This window comes from Lichtheimia ornata, assembly GCF_029851405.1.
Source record: "Lichtheimia ornata isolate CBS 291.66 chromosome Unknown scaffold00043, whole genome shotgun sequence".
NCBI classification, from domain to species: domain Eukaryota; kingdom Fungi; phylum Mucoromycota; class Mucoromycetes; order Mucorales; family Lichtheimiaceae; genus Lichtheimia; species Lichtheimia ornata.
The window spans coordinates 97,771-116,152 of NW_026695363.1; the positions used below are offsets into that span (position 1 = coordinate 97,771).

At 44.0% G+C, this 18,382-nt stretch overlaps 5 protein-coding genes across 5 annotated transcripts; 1 reads left to right on the forward strand and 4 right to left on the reverse strand.

The window, feature by feature from the left end:
* Positions 1-5: 5 nt before the first annotated feature.
* Positions 6-2,918, reverse strand: O0I10_008256 (uncharacterized protein; the record flags this gene model as incomplete). The annotated part of the gene is made up of 11 exons (XM_058488262.1): positions 6-242; positions 353-583; positions 650-841; positions 905-1,133; positions 1,210-1,575; positions 1,636-1,792; positions 1,864-1,987; positions 2,056-2,370; positions 2,544-2,688; positions 2,737-2,780; positions 2,844-2,918. 11 exons carry the CDS (start codon positions 2,916-2,918, stop codon positions 6-8), a joined length of 2,115 nt encoding a protein of 704 aa, XP_058340947.1.
* Positions 2,919-3,486: 568 nt separating this feature from the next.
* On the reverse strand, positions 3,487-8,350 carry O0I10_008257 (uncharacterized protein; the record flags this gene model as incomplete). The annotated part of the gene is made up of 11 exons (XM_058488263.1): positions 3,487-3,681; positions 3,749-3,857; positions 3,912-4,192; positions 4,262-4,599; positions 4,678-4,836; positions 4,896-6,069; positions 6,133-6,279; positions 6,341-6,400; positions 6,462-6,776; positions 6,846-8,096; positions 8,219-8,350. The coding sequence occupies 11 exons, from the start codon at positions 8,348-8,350 to the stop codon at positions 3,487-3,489; spliced, it is 4,161 nt and encodes a 1,386-aa protein (XP_058340948.1).
* A 2,010-nt stretch (positions 8,351-10,360) lies between these two features.
* Positions 10,361-13,364, forward strand: O0I10_008258 (uncharacterized protein; the record flags this gene model as incomplete). Its single annotated transcript, XM_058488264.1, has 3 exons — positions 10,361-11,104; positions 11,290-12,016; positions 12,082-13,364. The coding sequence occupies 3 exons, from the start codon at positions 10,361-10,363 to the stop codon at positions 13,362-13,364; spliced, it is 2,754 nt and encodes a 917-aa protein (XP_058340949.1).
* Positions 13,365-13,718: 354 nt separating this feature from the next.
* Positions 13,719-15,827, reverse strand: O0I10_008259 (uncharacterized protein; the record flags this gene model as incomplete). Its single annotated transcript, XM_058488265.1, has 9 exons — positions 13,719-14,096; positions 14,167-14,279; positions 14,347-14,508; positions 14,564-14,875; positions 14,934-14,960; positions 15,053-15,187; positions 15,254-15,302; positions 15,435-15,500; positions 15,567-15,827. The coding sequence occupies 9 exons, from the start codon at positions 15,825-15,827 to the stop codon at positions 13,719-13,721; spliced, it is 1,503 nt and encodes a 500-aa protein (XP_058340950.1).
* An 822-nt stretch (positions 15,828-16,649) lies between these two features.
* On the reverse strand, positions 16,650-16,934 carry O0I10_008260 (uncharacterized protein; the record flags this gene model as incomplete). Its single annotated transcript, XM_058488266.1, has 1 exon — positions 16,650-16,934. One exon carries the CDS (start codon positions 16,932-16,934, stop codon positions 16,650-16,652), a length of 285 nt encoding a protein of 94 aa, XP_058340951.1.
* Between the last annotated feature and the right edge of the window lie 1,448 nt (positions 16,935-18,382).

The following is an 18,382-nucleotide window of genomic DNA, read 5'->3' on the forward strand; positions in this document are numbered from 1 at the left end:
GGATATTAATGCTGCTTCTTCATGATGATACCAGTGGGGCAAATATCGGCATAAGCACAAGCGTGTTTATCGGTCTCGAGGTTTGTGATCAAGGTCCTGACAAAGGCTTGTTCATACTTTGAATTCTCAAACACGGTGGTAAGCGAGTCTGAAGGACATCGGAGAAAGTTGGGTGCATACACCATGGCAAGATTATGCACATTCATTCGTGTATGCTGGGTCACATCTTCTTGATTAAAGTCCTATAAAAGATACATATCACATAATGAGTCACTTGTTCATATGAATGCAGCAGCAGCACAGCAGCAGCAGCATGTCATCATCACCGGATCTCGTCATTGAAAAAACTAACCTGTACAAAAGCAATCATGTACATGACAATACGTCGGTTCACTTCAGGTAATGCATTCACGATAGCAATCGCTTCCTCAGGATTCTCGGCACATTGGATACATTTGTCATAGTACTCTGCAGTAATCAATGGCTTTTCAAGGTCACGTAACCAATATTTGAGTAGTGATGCGGGAACATTGGGATCCGTGATACCGCATGCGTCGTAGTTGCCATTCTCAATGCGAATGCGCTATATTTTAAAGTTTCAATCCGTGTCAGCCGACCTTGTCATGATACATCTCTCTTTCTTACATACCAAGTCGGTCACTTCTTCTGCATCTCCAGGGACACGAAAAATGCCTTCCGAATGCTTGCCGTTGAGTTGTAGCACAGCATCTGCCAAAAAAGGTACGATCTTGGGTAACTTGAGCCCATTGTCGCAATGGATCGGTAATGACATGATCAAATCGAGACTTTCACCAAAGACGGAAGGTTTAAAGGGTGCCTCCTACATTATAAAAGATGGATCAGACATAGGGGAGAAGGATGTTTTTAGGAGGTCCTTTCTTACCTTGGCTCGATCAATTTCAGCTGCCGTCAAGACCTTTCCCTTGGCTCCTCGTGCGCATATACGTTCCAATTTTCTTGACACATGCTCGCTCATGATATCCACCTTGTTGGCACATGTCATTTTCTTGTGCTGGTCGACAAAGTTGTTGAGATAGGATTCCAAATTCTTGGATGGAGGAAAAGTCATGCTCACCACGCATAAAATTTCCCAGCCTTTTTGAATGCTCTTGCTATAAATGGATTGTGTCAGTCATATGTACGTGTGTACCCTCCTAACTTTCTCTCTCTTCCTCCTTAATCATTTACATGGTTGGATTCTTGTGCAACTGTTTGCAAAGTTGGACGTAGATCTCATCTCGCATTTGGCCTTTGCTGATACCACAACTTAGAATGTATTGGTATTCGTCAATCTCGCTTGATTGTCGATGACGTGGTCGATCACCCATGATGGTTTGAATGGTCTTGAAGCACTTTAGAGCGTCCTTGTGAAGATCGCGATTCAACATCATCAAAGGTTGCTTAATGCCATCGCGTGTCCACTGCAACATTTCATTCATGGGAACTTGTCGTCGAAAGATCAATCCTCGCTTATGGGTTGCAAAGTATTTTTTGGCGAATCCATCGATAGCAAATTGGGTGATTTCTTGTTGCAAGTTGGTAGGGAGTGCTGGTCTATAGAGCAAAGGATCAGTAATGTCGATCTTGATCATATACAAAAAGCATGCAACTTACTTTTTACGTGTTTCTCCTCCCATCATCATGGTTGTTGTTGTTGTTGTAGTAGTATGGTGGTCGTTGATGGTAGCCTGATCCAGCAGACATCCTCCATGCACAATGCATGAATCGGTTGAAGAACAAGAAACACCAGGTCGCATTACTTCAGCTGCATCTAATAACGATCGTCGCCATTATTACTTCAACAACAATCACAATCATAATAAATGGCGTATCCTTACGTACCTGGATTGTTGACAGGTGAGCTCACTGCAACGGATCGAGTGACCAAATTCTTCCAAGGTGTTGTGTGTTTAAGAGCGGAAAATGTCGATAAACGGCGCATGGGTCCAGCAATTTCTTCGGAGCACTAGTAGTTGCATAATCATGCGTCAAGATCAGTACAACAACTATGCATTCGCGCAATTCTACACATACCACACTTTGTTTACGAGCCCATCTAAAACCAAATAGACCAGATGAGCTGCTTCCAGGTAATACATCCGATAATGAGTTTTGTGAATCTTGTCGTTGACACATTGCTGTGGTGGTGGTGTTGTTGTTTGTAGAAGGAGCATGTCGTATACTGCCGGTGCCATCGGATGGTGAACGTTGATGTTTGCTGGTAGGTGGGACAACCGTTGTACGCATGGGTGTCAAATCCAATGATCGGCTATTGCGTTTGGGGATTGTATCATCAAGTAGACTGCAACTTTCATCAGCAGGTCGTGCCACATGTAATTGAATGTTGGACTAGAGATCAACATGACATGTCAATACACATACATATAATAACCTGATGGCGGGGTTGTAGAGAAGGGGTCATGTATAAAGTGAAGGGGGAGAGAGCCAGGGAGATCAAGAGGAGAATAGTAGGAGAAAAGAAGAAGAAGAAATGGATCAAGGTATACATGACACAAACTAACCTCTTGTTGAATCTTAACCAAGGATATGACAGGTGCTGGAGGATGAATCCATCGTGTTTGATTTGTCGTTGTATGATAGTAATATGGCATCTTTTTGATATCATCCCATAATTCCCACCATCCGCCTTCAGGGTCGACAGGTTTGCTAATGTCATTCGTTAGGCAATGCTTTATACTTCTTTATTGAACTTACATTGTCCCGCAATCTGGTTTGTCGGTGAGCCATTCTCCTGTAGTCTACATAGGGTTCATCAATATACAAGACTATACATATCATTGTTGTTGTTGTCGTCGTCTTACAGGGTTGGCAAAGAATGTGCGATGCGAGATGGGATCGACGACTTGGACCCAATCGTAATAGATCGTGGTTGACATTGCCGAGTTTGGGTCGTAATGTGGTGTTTGACAGAAAAAGAGAAGTGAAGGAAAGGAGAGGAGGAGGAAGAAGAAAAGGTCAAGAAATAAAGAGGAGAAAACAGTGATGAATGTAAAAGCGAGAGAGAAAGGAAAAAAAGGAGTAAACCGTTATTGTTTTCCAAAGTGTTACAGATTGCATTTCGTGCGATCATGCAACAACAGCGTACCTGTCTTCGGTACCACCGCCCAAAGCGGTACACCCATCTGCATGCTAATTACTATGTTGTTTCTTATTTGGTTACCCCACTTTATACGTGCTACCATCACCAACATTATCATCGATTGCTATTGCATTGCATGTTACTACCATTAGGCACACTGTAAACATCAATGTCAGCTGCACGTGCATGTCGTCGAGCAGTGCGAAAAAAGGGGCATGCATGAACACGATATAATACTACTACAATATCTATTACGTTGTTGTTGAAGAGATAGCCAATGTAAAATTAAAAGGAAATGGATGAATATATGCTAGACTGTACAATTGAAATGTATATGGTGTGGATTGTTGTTGTTGTTGATGTTACTAGGTGTCATCGTCATGGTTGCCTTGTTGTTGTTCAACGTTGTGAGGTTCAAGGTAAAAGACATCTTGATAATGGTGGTTCTTTGCATGCACAATGCATCCCTGGATCGTCATTCCCGAACCATCTCCATCGGCACTGCTACCATAATACGTGAGACGACAGTCGTTTCCAGGTATCATTTGAACAAGATCTCCCTACGAGAAACAAAATAATAGAAGCCTTTAGAACATAGAATCCTAACCCATAACATCAAGCCATTACCGTTTCAACATGGCGCACTTCAACAAAACGTTGATCGAATGCAATGATATAAGGATGATGATACACCACAGCTTCTGGATAACATTCCCATTCACATAACAAGGCCGATCTGATACAAGGTGTCAGCCATCATCATTGGAGAGATCCAAAAAGTACAACTTACCTCCGATCACGAGGGATGAGCCCCTGACGACGGTTGTCGACATAGAAAGCAAACTTGTTGTAGCATAGCAAAAACTTGCTTTGTATTCTGTACATGGCAAGTGGTCGTAAATTGTCCTTGCGTTGTTGTAAAAAGTAGAATTGAGGATCGTGGTCATTGGGAATACTGCGACTGCTGCTTAGATCCTCTGGATCAATGATCTCAAACGCCTTGTCGCACACAATGGCAAACTTGGATTTCAAGAAATGAATATCAATTGCATGGGCTCCCACAGAGAATTCCTAAAAGGAGTGATGTGGTCAATGATGGTGCCATCTTTGGGAAATAATGCGGCGGCATTCATTCATTACCTTGTAAGTAGAAAACCAAGATGAACGCGACCCGTGATGTCTAAACAAATGACGCTGACTGATAGTCCGCAGCCGAATATGATGATGGTGGTGGGATGATGACGACGAGGTGGGTGTCGTGAGGCTTCCATCACTATCAACATGCCGTTCCGGTTTGAATGCAACAAAGCTGGTCGATACGGTTCGTTGTCTAGCAGCCACCAATAATTCCATCCCATTGCAAACACCTGTTTGGAAGAAATGCACTGGGTCGGTGATTTCTTGCTTGAGCCGATCGGGTGCTTTGCTATTTTTGGTACTTGTCAACTCATCCAAGGGGTATGCATAAAGCACCTTGTCTAAGAAAAAAAAACATGTCAGAAACCTGAAACACCAAGCCATTGCTCTTGTCACATGTTATAATAAACCTTACTTACCAGCAAGCACAAGTAATATTTGTTGAGCCTGCATCACATCCAATTGTGTCACATTCTTCAAGGAGAGAATAGGGCGTGCCCTGCCTTCAGGTAAGCGCTTAAAGTAGACACCTGTGCTCGTGCCAATAGCAAGCATTTTGACACCATCCACAGCGGATACTACATACACATAATACCATGTGAGTTTTCTACTATACCGCTGCGCCTCATTGACTTACCAAAAGGAACAGATGATGTCACCTTGCCAGATCCTTCCATCGTAGAGGACGCCGAATAATCACGAAAGAACGTGCTTTCAAGGCTAATAGCGTTAAACGCATCCGTTTTGAGTTTCATATCAGAACGAGCTTGTTTCAATGCATGCAGCCACTGTAACTTTTCAGCTTCATCAGCACATGCAAATGCATAAGATCCACCGTGACGACCTGGGTGAGTAAGGACCAAGGATAATGCGCTGTGTGCATTACGCACCATGGTAGTGCTATTCATGATGGTGCTACTACGTAATCCTGTCGATGTACGTAGACTCGTATGGATGTTGTGTGCTGTGCTGCCAAGCGTTGTCAAGTATTGGGTAGGAAGCGAAAAGTCATTATCGGTGCCTTGGATATGCAACATTTGCAATGGGATGGGTCGTCGCCAAATCTTGTATTGGGTGCCGTCACTTGTCTTGCGTGCCTTGGTTAATAGCACAATGTGGTCAAATACGATCATGTGGATGTACTTTTCGTGTACTTCCAATACATCCAACTTTGAATTCTCACGTCGCAAATCACCACGATAATAAATCTTGCGTTGCGGATCCGTCAACTTGAGATCATAGGATTCACCTTGACGACATGTAAGTGCGCTGTTCAACAAGAGGATTTCAACACGTGTTTTCACACCAGCAGCAAGTTGATCACAAAAAGCAGCCACTTCGGATATGATGTTGTAACATTCTTGCAACGTCTCATACTCTGGATCATCCTCATCGGTCTTTTTGATCAACGCTTGCAAGAGCAAAGGATATCGAGCAATACGCATCACAGGGCGTAACAAGAAATGGCGAAAAGAATGCCGATTAAGTTGTGGATCGGTCAACCGAGACTGCAAAAAGTCCTTGAAATTCGTATTGGCTTGCTTAAGGTCGGCAACAATGTATTCAGCAAGGTGAACATTGGGCACATATAATGCATACGGGTCTCGAAAGCGTTGAAAGTGCTCCAAAAGAATGCTGCCAATGCCAGGAAGACACTCGTTCTCATGCTCGTGGTAGACACCATATAAATCATTGAAGAAATCCATACTCAAAGCGTAAATCTCTTGGTGATTGTTGAATACATCCCGTGAAAATAGCTCCCATTCACTTGGATCAATGACGCTGGATTGCTGTAAAGGTGTCACAATGCACTATAAAAATAGGACACAAAGAGTAAGCCCATTGTTGTCCATGCCTTTTAATTGGCTCCTTACATTCTGTAAAAGCTCCATATCCTTCAAGTATTGCTCTTCTCCATGAATAATCTCATTCATTGCTTCTTGCCGATCCCGTTCACGAGCATCAATCGTTTCATAAAAATCAGGTGCCATACGTGCGCCCCAACTATCCGTGGTCATTGCCTGTAAATTGCCCTCATTTAGCTCCATTTGATCCTTTTAATACTACAACAATGCCACTTACCCCTTCCTCATGGCTCATGGATGATCGCATCGAGATGCTTCGAATAAGCCGTTCTTGTGACTAAGCACATCATGCGTTAGCGTATATGGACCTCGAAGCAATCCCACGCATTTAATTTTACCAGCAAATCAGTTTCCTGTACAGCAGGCTTGTTTGGACATCTTGGAGCATAACAACCACCTTGTCCAGGTTCGCATCCATCCACGTAACACTTTGTGAGTGGCGTAAAGACACCAATGGTCATGCCCGTTCTTAGTCGATAGGTCTCATCAGGAGAATCGTATACGATATGCTTGCGTAGTTTCTTGGTTGCGTCCACTGGTTCAATCAATCCAAAAGGTTTGCATGTCATAAGGGCATTAAGCACTGCCAAACAATGTTCTCGTAGGTGCTCTTGATGTGGGAATTGATCCTGCAACATATCCAACATGGTATCCTACATTCTCAAAGATGAGATCCACTGTCCTCTTGATATACACAACACTCTCCCAATGCAGTTACTTACCACAGCCTCCTGCCCAGTGAATGCGTTAGGATATTCATTGCTGAAAGAAAGCTGTCTTAAACTAACAACTTCCTTCATTTGCAAAGCAAAGGATCTTGATACACTTGACAACAAAGCTGGTACGGGTGGTGGTGGAGGAGTAGATCGTGAAGCTGCAGCAGCTGCTGGTGGAGGAGTTGGTGGTAAAGGTTTCTCTCGTAGCTTTTTGGAGCTATATTGAGTGGGTGTTGTTGCTGCTGTATCATCATCATCGTCTTGTTCTTCTTCATCACTGGTATCCGATGATGATGTTGTGTATTTGCCACTATCATATCGTCTCAAAGTGCTCTTCAATGCCTCCTCTAATTCTTCCTCAGCTTGTTCTACAGTCGAAGTAGGTGGTACTGATGGTTGTGGTTGTGGTTGTGGTGCTGATGATTGGAATGATTGTACAGTAGATGATCGGAATCGACTAATAAAATCTTGAGAAGGAGGTCGAAAGTAACCAGGTGGTGGATAAGCAACTTGTGGCTGGAATGCTTGATAACGATGTCCATTACGACTCGGTGTTGGTGTCGGCATTGGCATTGGCATTCTTGGCGGTAGAGGTGGTGGTGGTGGAGGAGGACGCACTATGGTCTGTGTATTCATCGTTGTTGTTGATGATGGTGGTGGATAGATTGGTGATGATACCAATTCGGCATCAGGCTGAGAATGACCATGTGGTGACATGTGGTCTGCAGAAGTAGTTGTAGAAGGAGGAGGAGGATACATTGAATTTGGTGATGATGATGAATGGTGGTGATGATGATGGTGATGTGTGTGCGTAGGAGTAGCTGGTGGTGGATATGAATGAAATGGAGGTACAGGATCTAATGGTGATGGTGGTGGTCGTTGATGATCCATTGTTTGAGGAAAGCGTGGTGAAATGGGTGGATGTAATGGATAAGGTGCAATATCAGGTCTTTGCGGTGGAGGATATGGCATTGAATGAGATGGTGATGGCATAGGTGGATATTGTTGTGGTTGCTGTGGTTGTGATGGATACATTTGATTGAGTGGTCGTGATGGATGTTGTTGTGGTGCAGGCATTGGCATATGCATCGGTGGTCGTCTCTGTGACATTTTCCATCCTCCTTCTGATGCTGGTAGTGGTTGCCGTGGCGGCAGCGGTGGTCGATTACTACTACCGGGATATCCTCCGCCATACACTGGATTAGCAGGATAGCCTTGTTGTACATATCCAGGTGCTGTCATTCCGTATCCGTTCGGCTAATCATGTCGAGACGAGAAACATGCGTTAACAATATGGTGGCTCATGTGATCCCTCATCACCATACCCACACCCAACATTTCCTTTTACATCCATATCTCCTCTCCTATATACAACATACTTCTTGTGATGATGGAGGCCTTGGTATCATGATATGCAATGGTCGTCCACCACCACCATTCACCCCAGTTGTCAATCCGGATTGTAGTCTTGGGTCATTGTTGAAGGCATACTGTTGTTGCTGCTCTGCCATTGTCACTTGTGCACGGCCAGCGGAAAAGGAGTGTTACTCAAACGTTTCACCCTCTGCAAAGCCCTCCCATTAGTCATTCAAGCATGCCGTGTTGTCTTCTATGATGTACATACAAATGAGGTTGAATTGGAACAAGGACGCTAGATCGGGGATCGGTTCAAGTAGCAAAAGGAAAGAAGCAAGCGTATTAACTCTAACCCAGGATCGCCCAAGCGCGGCTTTAACTTTTGGTGGTGCCTGTGTAGCCCTAATCCCATCATCCAATGAGATGCAGCCCATCAGCCTCGCACATGATTTCGTTCATTGATTGTTGATGGGGTCAAGTAGTAGAACCATAATGAGCTAGACATTGCGTTTTCATAGGATAATAAACGTGCTGAGGTAACAATGCAGCGAGATTAAATGGAAAAAAACGATACAATGGCAGTGATGGCATCTTTGATGCGGATAGGAAATGCTTGTAGTAAATGGGATAGATGTACTACGATGGCATCAGATTCACAATGAATGACTAGCTCTTTCACATTAGTTGAATGGTGTTGTCCATGATCAAATCGCTTGTATCATGCAAAGAAGGGAGTAGTTGTTACGTATTGATCCCATCAGTGATGTTGCACATACCATCCTTTTACGGTCAAAGGATCCATTTGATTGTTGTAGTGACGATGATGGTGATGACGGCTATACGTTTTTACTTTACAAGCCTGATTTTGTGATTGCAGCTATGTACCACAATCCATAATCTATGTGGTGTACGGTTTTTCACATGCATCTTCAATGATGAAGAACCAGCTTAGTGTTTGATAGTTTGAACGTATGATTCGTTTGCGTATACACATCTCGGGTGACAGCAGCAAGCTCTTGCTTCTTGCTTTATGAACAACTTTTACTAGTTGTAGCAAGAAATCAAGCTGCGTCTATGTATGAGTGTAGTAACCAAAGTTTTATGATGAATGCAAAAGTAGGGGTGATAAATGAGACATGGTGGTGGTCATAGGAGGATAATAATACCAGCCAAAAATCGAGCTTATTTAAATAAGGGTAGTGAAGAATAAACCGATTGGTTGAGATGAATGATGCAAGGTTTATGCGGGAAGATATATAACCATGTGGGTTGTGTGTGAAGGATGATCACGGACGGGATCGTCGGAAGTAGTGTGTTCCGATATTTCATCGTCTTATTTGCGTTGTCAGGTAGAATTTTCAGGGACAGCAAGCATGAAAAGCATCAAGGTGCTGCAAGAGGGAACACGGATCAGTGATCCATTGCAGAAAGTTTCCCACGCAAAGTTCAGATTGAGTAAGTAGCTGCGAGGCTGAACTTTGTTTTTCTGCAACACGTATATATAGAGGGAGAGGGAGCGGGATGAAGTAAGATGGCACATGGATCACCTGTCACAATAAATATATATGGGTGGTGGAGTGAGTTGGTATGGGTGTTTGTGTGTGTGTACGTATGGGGGGAGGGAGACAAAGAGCGGGGGGAGTAATATAGCTATTGTCGGCGCTCTCTTTAGCAAAGCACTGACTCAGCTTAATTCATTGACTTATGCAAAATGAAGGATCGATCACATAAATGTGCGTGAGAGCAAGCTTTTATACATAAACCAGGAATTGGTAGATTCAAATATAGCATAGTAATTTCTACACACATGTGTTGTTTGATCATTGGAACTCACCCACCCATCCAAGCAAATAAACCCATTCGAGACCCCAGGGCATGTGGCACGTGAAAGGCATTCTGCAAGTGTACATACGTACATACTACTACTCCACTCACATACGCACACACGCACACACACACACACCACACACCACACACATCCTTTGGCACACACTCCGAATACATCACACATACACACATACATTGATCTTTTTGGTTATCCCCTCTCTCTCTCTCTTTTTCTTTTTCTTTTTCTCTCTTTACCTGCATACTTTATTTCCCTTTTTTTCTTTACAAGCTTATTTTCCCCCCTTTCTTCCTTTATACAAAGGCAATGCGATATCATCATGGAACAGCCTAAGCAACAACGCACACTACGACTCAAAGACATTGAAAAAACGGACCTATCATCAGCAGCAACGCCCTCTTCTGTTGCTGCAACTCTTTTATCCGACTCCTTGTTCCCACCCAGAAAACCCAAAGCAGCAGCAGCCAAGGACGAATCAGCACTTGACAATGACGCAGCTGGTGACAATGAAAAGAACGACCCATTGGCAACTCAAGTATGGCGATTGTATACCAAAGCAAAGGACACTCTACCCAATGCATCTCGCATGGAGAATCTGACTTGGCGTATGATGGCCATGACACTCAACAAGAATCGTTCAAGGTCGTCTACACCTTCTACACCTTCGAGTGAAACCACAGCACCCACGGATATGGATTCTCCTGCTGCTGCTGCTGCTGCTGCTGCTGCTGCTGCTGCTACGACGACTAGCAACAACAACAACAACAACAACAACGACATGTCGATTGATGCCATAGGATCTTCACCTCCACCAGCAGATGATACATCTCAATTACTATCCTCTTCTGCACCACCTTACATGATTGATTTCTTAAGTGGGGGTCCTCCGTTTCAACGTTCTGCAAGTCCTGGCATTGCTACCAATACCCATCGTCAACATCGACAATCATCATCCACTAATCACCCACGTAACAAGAGCGTATTTGTTTATGGATCGACACGTGCTACATCATCGTCATCATCCACATCTTCACCCACCTATTCTTCTCCACAACCAGCTCATGTAAGTAGTTTATATATCCATCGTATCCTATTCTACCGTATCATGTATGGTGGCGGATGAAAGGGGGGATGTTGGTGGGGGGAGTTGCCCTATGGTGTGGAGAGAGAAAGGGATATTCCTGCGGGGGAGAGTGAGAGGTGTTTGAATCATCCCATAGATTTAACTTTGCTCCGCGCGCGTTATAGGTATCCGTTGCCGAGACAACCCCAATGAGCAACCCGTACTTTCCCGCAGTGAATGGTACCAGCAGCATCACTATACCCGTCGACATGCCTGCAGATGACTCTGATATGGACCAAGATGATATGGATCCTATTTCTCCACTCTCAATGCCTTCCCCTTTTAATCGTAACTCGGTGGATTCAACTAGCAACAACAGTGGTGGTGGTCATCAGCATCATGCATCTTCGTTCCTGAGCCATTCATTTCCAACCCAGGTTCAATCGTTACAACAGGGGCGAGGTGTCAATCCCATGTTTCACTCTGCTGCTACCCATCGCAATAGTACAAGTGCTATCAACACCAATACCAATACCACGGCCACGCAGGCGCGGTCACCCTCTTCTATGTACATTCCTTCGTCTTCTACACCCCTTGATTCATCCAATACATCTCCACCACCACCATCATCATCAACAAATCATCGGCCTGCGTCAATAGGAGGAGGAGGAGGAGGTGGTGGTGGTGGTGTTCGAGCCAATCCCGGTGCTATGAGCTTTGAGGAATTACTTGCCATGTATTATTCTGGTGCCAATGCAGCAACTCTTGGTACATCTCCACCCAACATTGAACCCAACATGTTATCCTCATTGCTACAAGCTAGTCAAAGTGCCAACTTACCACTTGCTCATATGACTCAAGGACAATTGGTTGCTGCTATGGGAGGTCATCATGGTGGATCATCAGCTACTGGTAATTTTCATTTGTGTGTGTGCCTGTAGAGTGATCCATATATACTGAAATAGGATTATGTATAGGTATTCATCCACTCCAACATTCTATACCACAACCCATTGCACCCCAAACCACTACTATTACTTCTACTTCTTCTACTACTACTACTACTACACCGCCATCTTCCTCATCCTCCAACAACAATGCATCGACACCCACCACTACAAACAATAACTCACCTCGCATCAGCAATAAACCATCATCGAGCGGGAGCAGTAGCAAGAAATCGGATGATTCTAAAAAAGACGGCGGGACTACTACCAAATGCGCCAATTGCAGTACAACCACTACACCATTGTGGCGTCGTGATCCAGAAGGGCAACCTTTGTGTAATGCATGTGGATTATTCCTCAAATTGCATGGTGTTGTACGGCCACTCAGTCTCAAAACCGATGTCATCAAGAAGCGTAATCGTAGCGGTGCATCAGCAGCAGCCAAGAATGCAGCAGCAGCAGCGGCGGCAGCAGCAGCCAACAATAGCAATGGTGACAAAGGAGGCAATAGCAATAACAGCAGCAGTAGCAGTAGCAGCAAGATCAAGACGACTTCATCCACAAGCAGTGGTATTCAAGGCTCGAGTATGGGTGTGATTGGGAAACGATCCAGTGGAACAGGCATGATCAGCATTGCACCTAATGCAGCAGCCAAGCTATCTCTCCAACCAGTGACTTCGACTACAACCAACCCTACCTCTGCAGCAGCAGCAGCAGCAGCAGGCATGGTTTCTACAAATTCATCCACCTCTACTACAAGTCGACCTATTGTATTTGCACAACCACGCGTATCTACTGGTAAACGACAACGACGCCATTCCATGAGCAATGATGACAACAAGAAGGATAATTCAATCATCATATCAGCATCATCACCACCACCTCAACAATCCAATACAAGCGATGGTTATAGATCAGCTGCTGCCATGATACTACCACAACATCCAAGGAGTATATTACCTAACAACCAACGACCTCCTCAACATCCACCTTCAGTCCCCACTGGTGTTGCTACGGCTGCTGCGGCGGCTACTGGAAGTGGAAGTGCACCCAACTTGTCATGGATGGGAATGGTAGCAGCTGCTGCAGCTGATGCTCAACAACACGATACAACGACATCGTCCTTTGCATCATTTTCTCCTGAACAGCTGCAACGACTCGTTCTTTTGCAGCAACAACAACAACAACAACAACAACGGACTGCCACACCTCCACCACCTCCACCACCTCCACAATCTACATCCTCTTCCTCCTCATCTGCTATTCCCATAGATGATGTGATGGATCATGATCATCCAGATCAATGGTCATAACACACTCACAACCTTACCTCTTTTTAATATTCATATTCATCCCCCTCCCTCCGCTTCTTATTATCTATACCTATTCTCCCTTTTTGTATATGGCTTTTTTTTTTGCTCTTGCGTTGTTGTATGCCTCTCCCCATTTACTATTAGAGCTAACCATTTATAATACAATCCCATATTTCCGAAAAAAAAGTTAATGGATCACCAGCTTTTTTATGATAGGATGTTGAAAAGAGTTCAATCATGGAATTGGGGGTTGCTTTGCTTGAAGAAATAAAGGTGCAAGGTGGGGAGGGGGAATCTATGTATGATTTGTACAAGAGAACGACGCAAAAGATAAAGGACATCATGATGATGGTACTATAAGTCGCATGTGGCTGCTCCGCCGCTTGAGCTGCTATTGCCACCATCCAAAGGCAAATCGTATTGAGGAGTGAACACCTTTTGTAAGCTGTAAAATGTGCTAATCACCATAATAGACAAGCCAAAAACAAGACATGCCCAATGTGGAATCTTGCTCCTTTGGAATAAAGAACCCGTAGCCAACTTGAGATAACAAAGGGGTGGGAGTACATAGGCAAGTGCCGTCGCTGAAAATCCACCGGTGAGTTCAAGCACAATACCCAAATTGCATGTCAACAGCGATACTGTCAAGGAAATGAGCACAAGGATCGTTGTCAGGGCGATATGGCGTGACCATTGAAATTCGGCATTTGGCCAAAAGAATGTCTCGAGTACCTATATTGGATGTATAAGTAAGTATTCACCCTTTTGGTATCATGGCAACAAGAGAGTAGCCTTATTTTACCTCACGGCATACGAATGCTTCCAATGGTATGGTGGTGAACATGTTGAGACCAAAGGCAAGTCGTGCAATGTTGATGAGTACATTGTCAGCCGGAAAATTGTTCAAGATGTTGCCTACGTATTATACAAAGATTAGCCTATTGGATGTGCACACACATTATCCCATCTTCATCATCCCTACCTGCAGTCTTATCCGTAAAGACAACGTAACCTGATACAGCGAGTATGAAACAGGTAACAAATGCAATGACCATACTCCAATGGGTGACCATAGCAAATCGATTGAGTGATGGTTGTTTGAGCGATCCGAATATCAAAAAGCTATTGTGATGACAGACAAAAGCTAAAAACGGAAATTAGCACTTGCTCTGGGAAACAAGCTTGTGCAACGGACATACCAAAGCTAATAACGGCAATGGCTTGAAATATTTCGTCATTGGCAAACGTAAAGCGTTGGTCAGGAGACCCACGGATCTCAGCCGGCATTTTAGGGCCTTCAATAACGACGCTGACAATAATGACGCCAATAGCAATCAAGGCCAATCCACTTGTTTTTGCAAGCTTCGAAATGTCACGGTAAAGCGAGAGTGGGTAAGACACAAATACAGTGAAAAATGTGATGCATAATCGGCGGTTTGCAAAGATCCATACAATGGGAAGCTGGTCGATGCTGGGAACAAGTGATTTAATCACATGGGGAATCGTGTCGCCTGTAATGTTTCAATAAGAATTCTGCACAACCGATTATCCACCACAACAACCACGTACCAAGAATGACGCAATAAGCACACATGCCTATGTATGTCAAACAACAAGGATCTTGTTAGCTTTGTTGCTCTCCCTCACACATACTCGCTCTCTCTCATGGTTGTGATTGTAAAAAGTACCTCCGAATGCAAAGGCAAATTGAAAGATGGATATAGCAATAAGTCCTCCTCGTCCAAATGAAAAGGCGAGCAAATCCTGATATGTAGCACGGCCAGCTAGTTTCCCATTGTACATGAGTAGTCGGACCGTCCAATCTAAAAAGCCATGTGAGACATACAAAGCCTCCTTTCATCTTTAATACAAGTACCATTATTACTTACCAACGACCACTGTGAGGAGTAGCAGTAAAAGGATACCCATCCAGAACCCCTATATGGCAGATTAAATGATTAGTATGTATGATGATGGACCTGCAACCGCGCTATACAAAACTACTACCACTACTACTACTACTCCTTGTCCCACCACATCCCCTTTTTTATTACCCAATTTCCAACTTACTGCTTCCTTGAATGAGAATGGCAGACCAATGATGCCGGCTCCTATGATGCTGTTGGCCATGTTGAGCTACATAGAGAATGAATGATGATAAAAAGTAAGCCTTCGTTTCCAATGAAGAGTACGGATATATACAAAGCTGGCAAAGATGGAACCACCTTCGGTTGGTAACCGATACGACTTTGGTTCTTCGGTAGCCTCGATATCCGTTTCATCGGTTGCTGTTCCTATGGGTCTTGAAAGAGGAGTCGTTTCGGAATCGTCGACTTCCAGTTGGGTATACTGATTGGTGGCATATTCCCAACGCTGGTCATTGGCAGTGTGATGAGGTGTAGAGGGGTCGTCGTCGTCGAGCAGTAATCGTTTCTCAATGTCGGCGTCCACGGATGAGGTCATGCTTCTTTCCTCTCTCCCTTTTCTCTTTTTCCGAAGAAGCCGTGGTATAAAGAGTGTTGTGTGTGAGAGTGTTGTGTGTGTGTGTGTGTGGAGTAAGAAGGAAAAAGCAAACGAAGCGAGGCTGGAAGCCAAATATTGTTGTTAGGGGCGCACGACACGCTCGCACACTTTCATAGATACAACACACACACAGCACACACCAACAGCACCATGGCATCCATGGCATGACGACCAATCATATTAAAATAGGCTATTTTCTACTTCCCTTTTGACATTCAAGTGTGTGGCACTCCCAACCAACTAGAAATTCAAATTCAAGTATGAGCTATCATTCTATTATCCTCCATCACCGCCAATATTCATTTGTTGTTGTTATATAATACATGCAGCTCTCTTGCATAATACTATCATCTGCACAATATATGCAAGATCGTCGTCTCTCTTCCATAGTATTCACCTTCCATACAATCACATCGCCCCTCTTCCCCCTGCCATCCATTACATACATTGTGCATCTCAAGCTATGTAGGCATGTATATAGTACTTGTTGCCATAAATTATCCGGTCTATCTTGTTTTATGCAGCTTGATCCGATCAACTTGTTGAGTAGTACAGCGATACAGAAATCTCCATCACCGACACATACACCGACGCAGATCACACTTGTACTACCTTAACCCGCCACCACATTAACCTAAATCATATATAGGCCATTACCACTGCTACCTCGCTCATCTCATCCCCTTTTAATTCATGTGACCATATGAGTGTCGCAATCAAACGCATCCACAAGTTTCCCTAATCAAAGGATGGTTGCTAAACCTATGTAACAATGTATACTCGTGGAACGCTTGTTTCAACGGCTCTCGTATCTATGCGTTTCTTCATCATTGTAGGAATCTTCCCCATATCATTATTGTCCCTCCCTTTGATGACCAGAGTCAAGCCATCACCCTTCTCGTCCATAGCAGCTTCAACTAAAGCCACATCGTAATCGCTATCGACATCTACAAACGCATACAGTGTATGGTGGGGATCGAAGGTAAGTGGCATCCGCATACCAGGAGGACTTACTATTTGCACCATGTCAATTTCAGCATGCGACATTTGACCATGGCACTGAGGTACATGCATCATGGAGGTATCGAATGTAAGAAGGTGATGTGTATGAGCTGTGAATCATCACACAATATGATTAGGGGTTACCCCTATTGAAAAGGTCCAATGTCACAGTGACGATCAACCAAATGAAGGCGGATGATGATATCTAACAATGAAACCAATCACTTGTACGCCTAATCACATTCCCATTACGAAAGAGGAGGCTATTCTGAATAGCGACTTGAATGTATGTCTGCGTACATGTTCGAGTACCGCAAGTAGCAATGATCGATCATCATCCATTATGCAGTAACACCTGCCAAGGACACGTTTGTGTAACCACCATGTGCTATTTATTCAGTTCTTCACCTCGCTTAAATAGAGCTCTCGACACCATCCATTAGGAGGAAGCAGCTCCATCACGCTCACAAGAACATAGTCAAAACATAAAGGCACTTGTCACTCAGAATTTTACAATCAAACGTGGGGTCTTTAATAGAACAAAGTTGCTTGCCGGGGTCGAAAGCATATACCGCCCAAATCTCATGTTCGTCATGGCCATTCCAAGATTTGCCAAATCTCGCTACCAACCAAAAAAAAAGTTCAAGAGGTCGACCCGATTCCAATTTGGCTGGTGGCGACATTTGGCAAATCTGGGAATGGCCGCCTTGCTCGTGAAACTGGCACACAAGTGCTGTTGGCCAAGCCAAGTAGGTTTGTCCTCATAAAGACCCCACGCTTCATTGTAAAGTTGGAGATACAGGCACCTTTATGTTTGTAAGCGTGATGCTATATGAAGAGTGGTCTTTGTTCATTGTCAAGTAGGTGGACCCTGGCAGAGCAAAAGATGCAGAGGGACGTCTTCGTGTAACTCAGCTACTTTGCATGAATGGAAGGATGGAAGGATGATACTGTATACCATTGACAATGGCCCATGGATTGCGAGCTATCAGCCATTTCCTCACAATCGGCACTGTTTTCCACTCTATCACATGTGAGCAATTCTCCTGCTCCAGACATTCATTTCCATCGTTCAACTTTCTTGATCCGAGCTGATTTGATTGAGTTACGGTCAAAGAGGGAGTACATCAATCCACACATATGGCATGGTCGATCTAGCTTAACTGATGTAATCTTGTTTGAGCGTAGCTCAGTCAAATCAACTCGGATCAAGATAATCCAATCATGGAAATGATGGGCTGGAGCAGGAGAATCGCTCACATTTCATAGAATGCAAAACGGTGTCGATTGTGAGGAAATGGCTGATAGCTCACAAGACATGGGCCATTGTCAATAGTATTCAATATCATCTTTCCATCCTTCCAGTCATGCAAAGTAGCTGAGTTACACGAAGACGTCCCTCTGTGTCTTTTGCTCAGCCAGGGTCCACCTACTTGACAATGAACAAAGACCACTCTTCATATAGCATCACGCTTACAAACATAAAGGTGCCT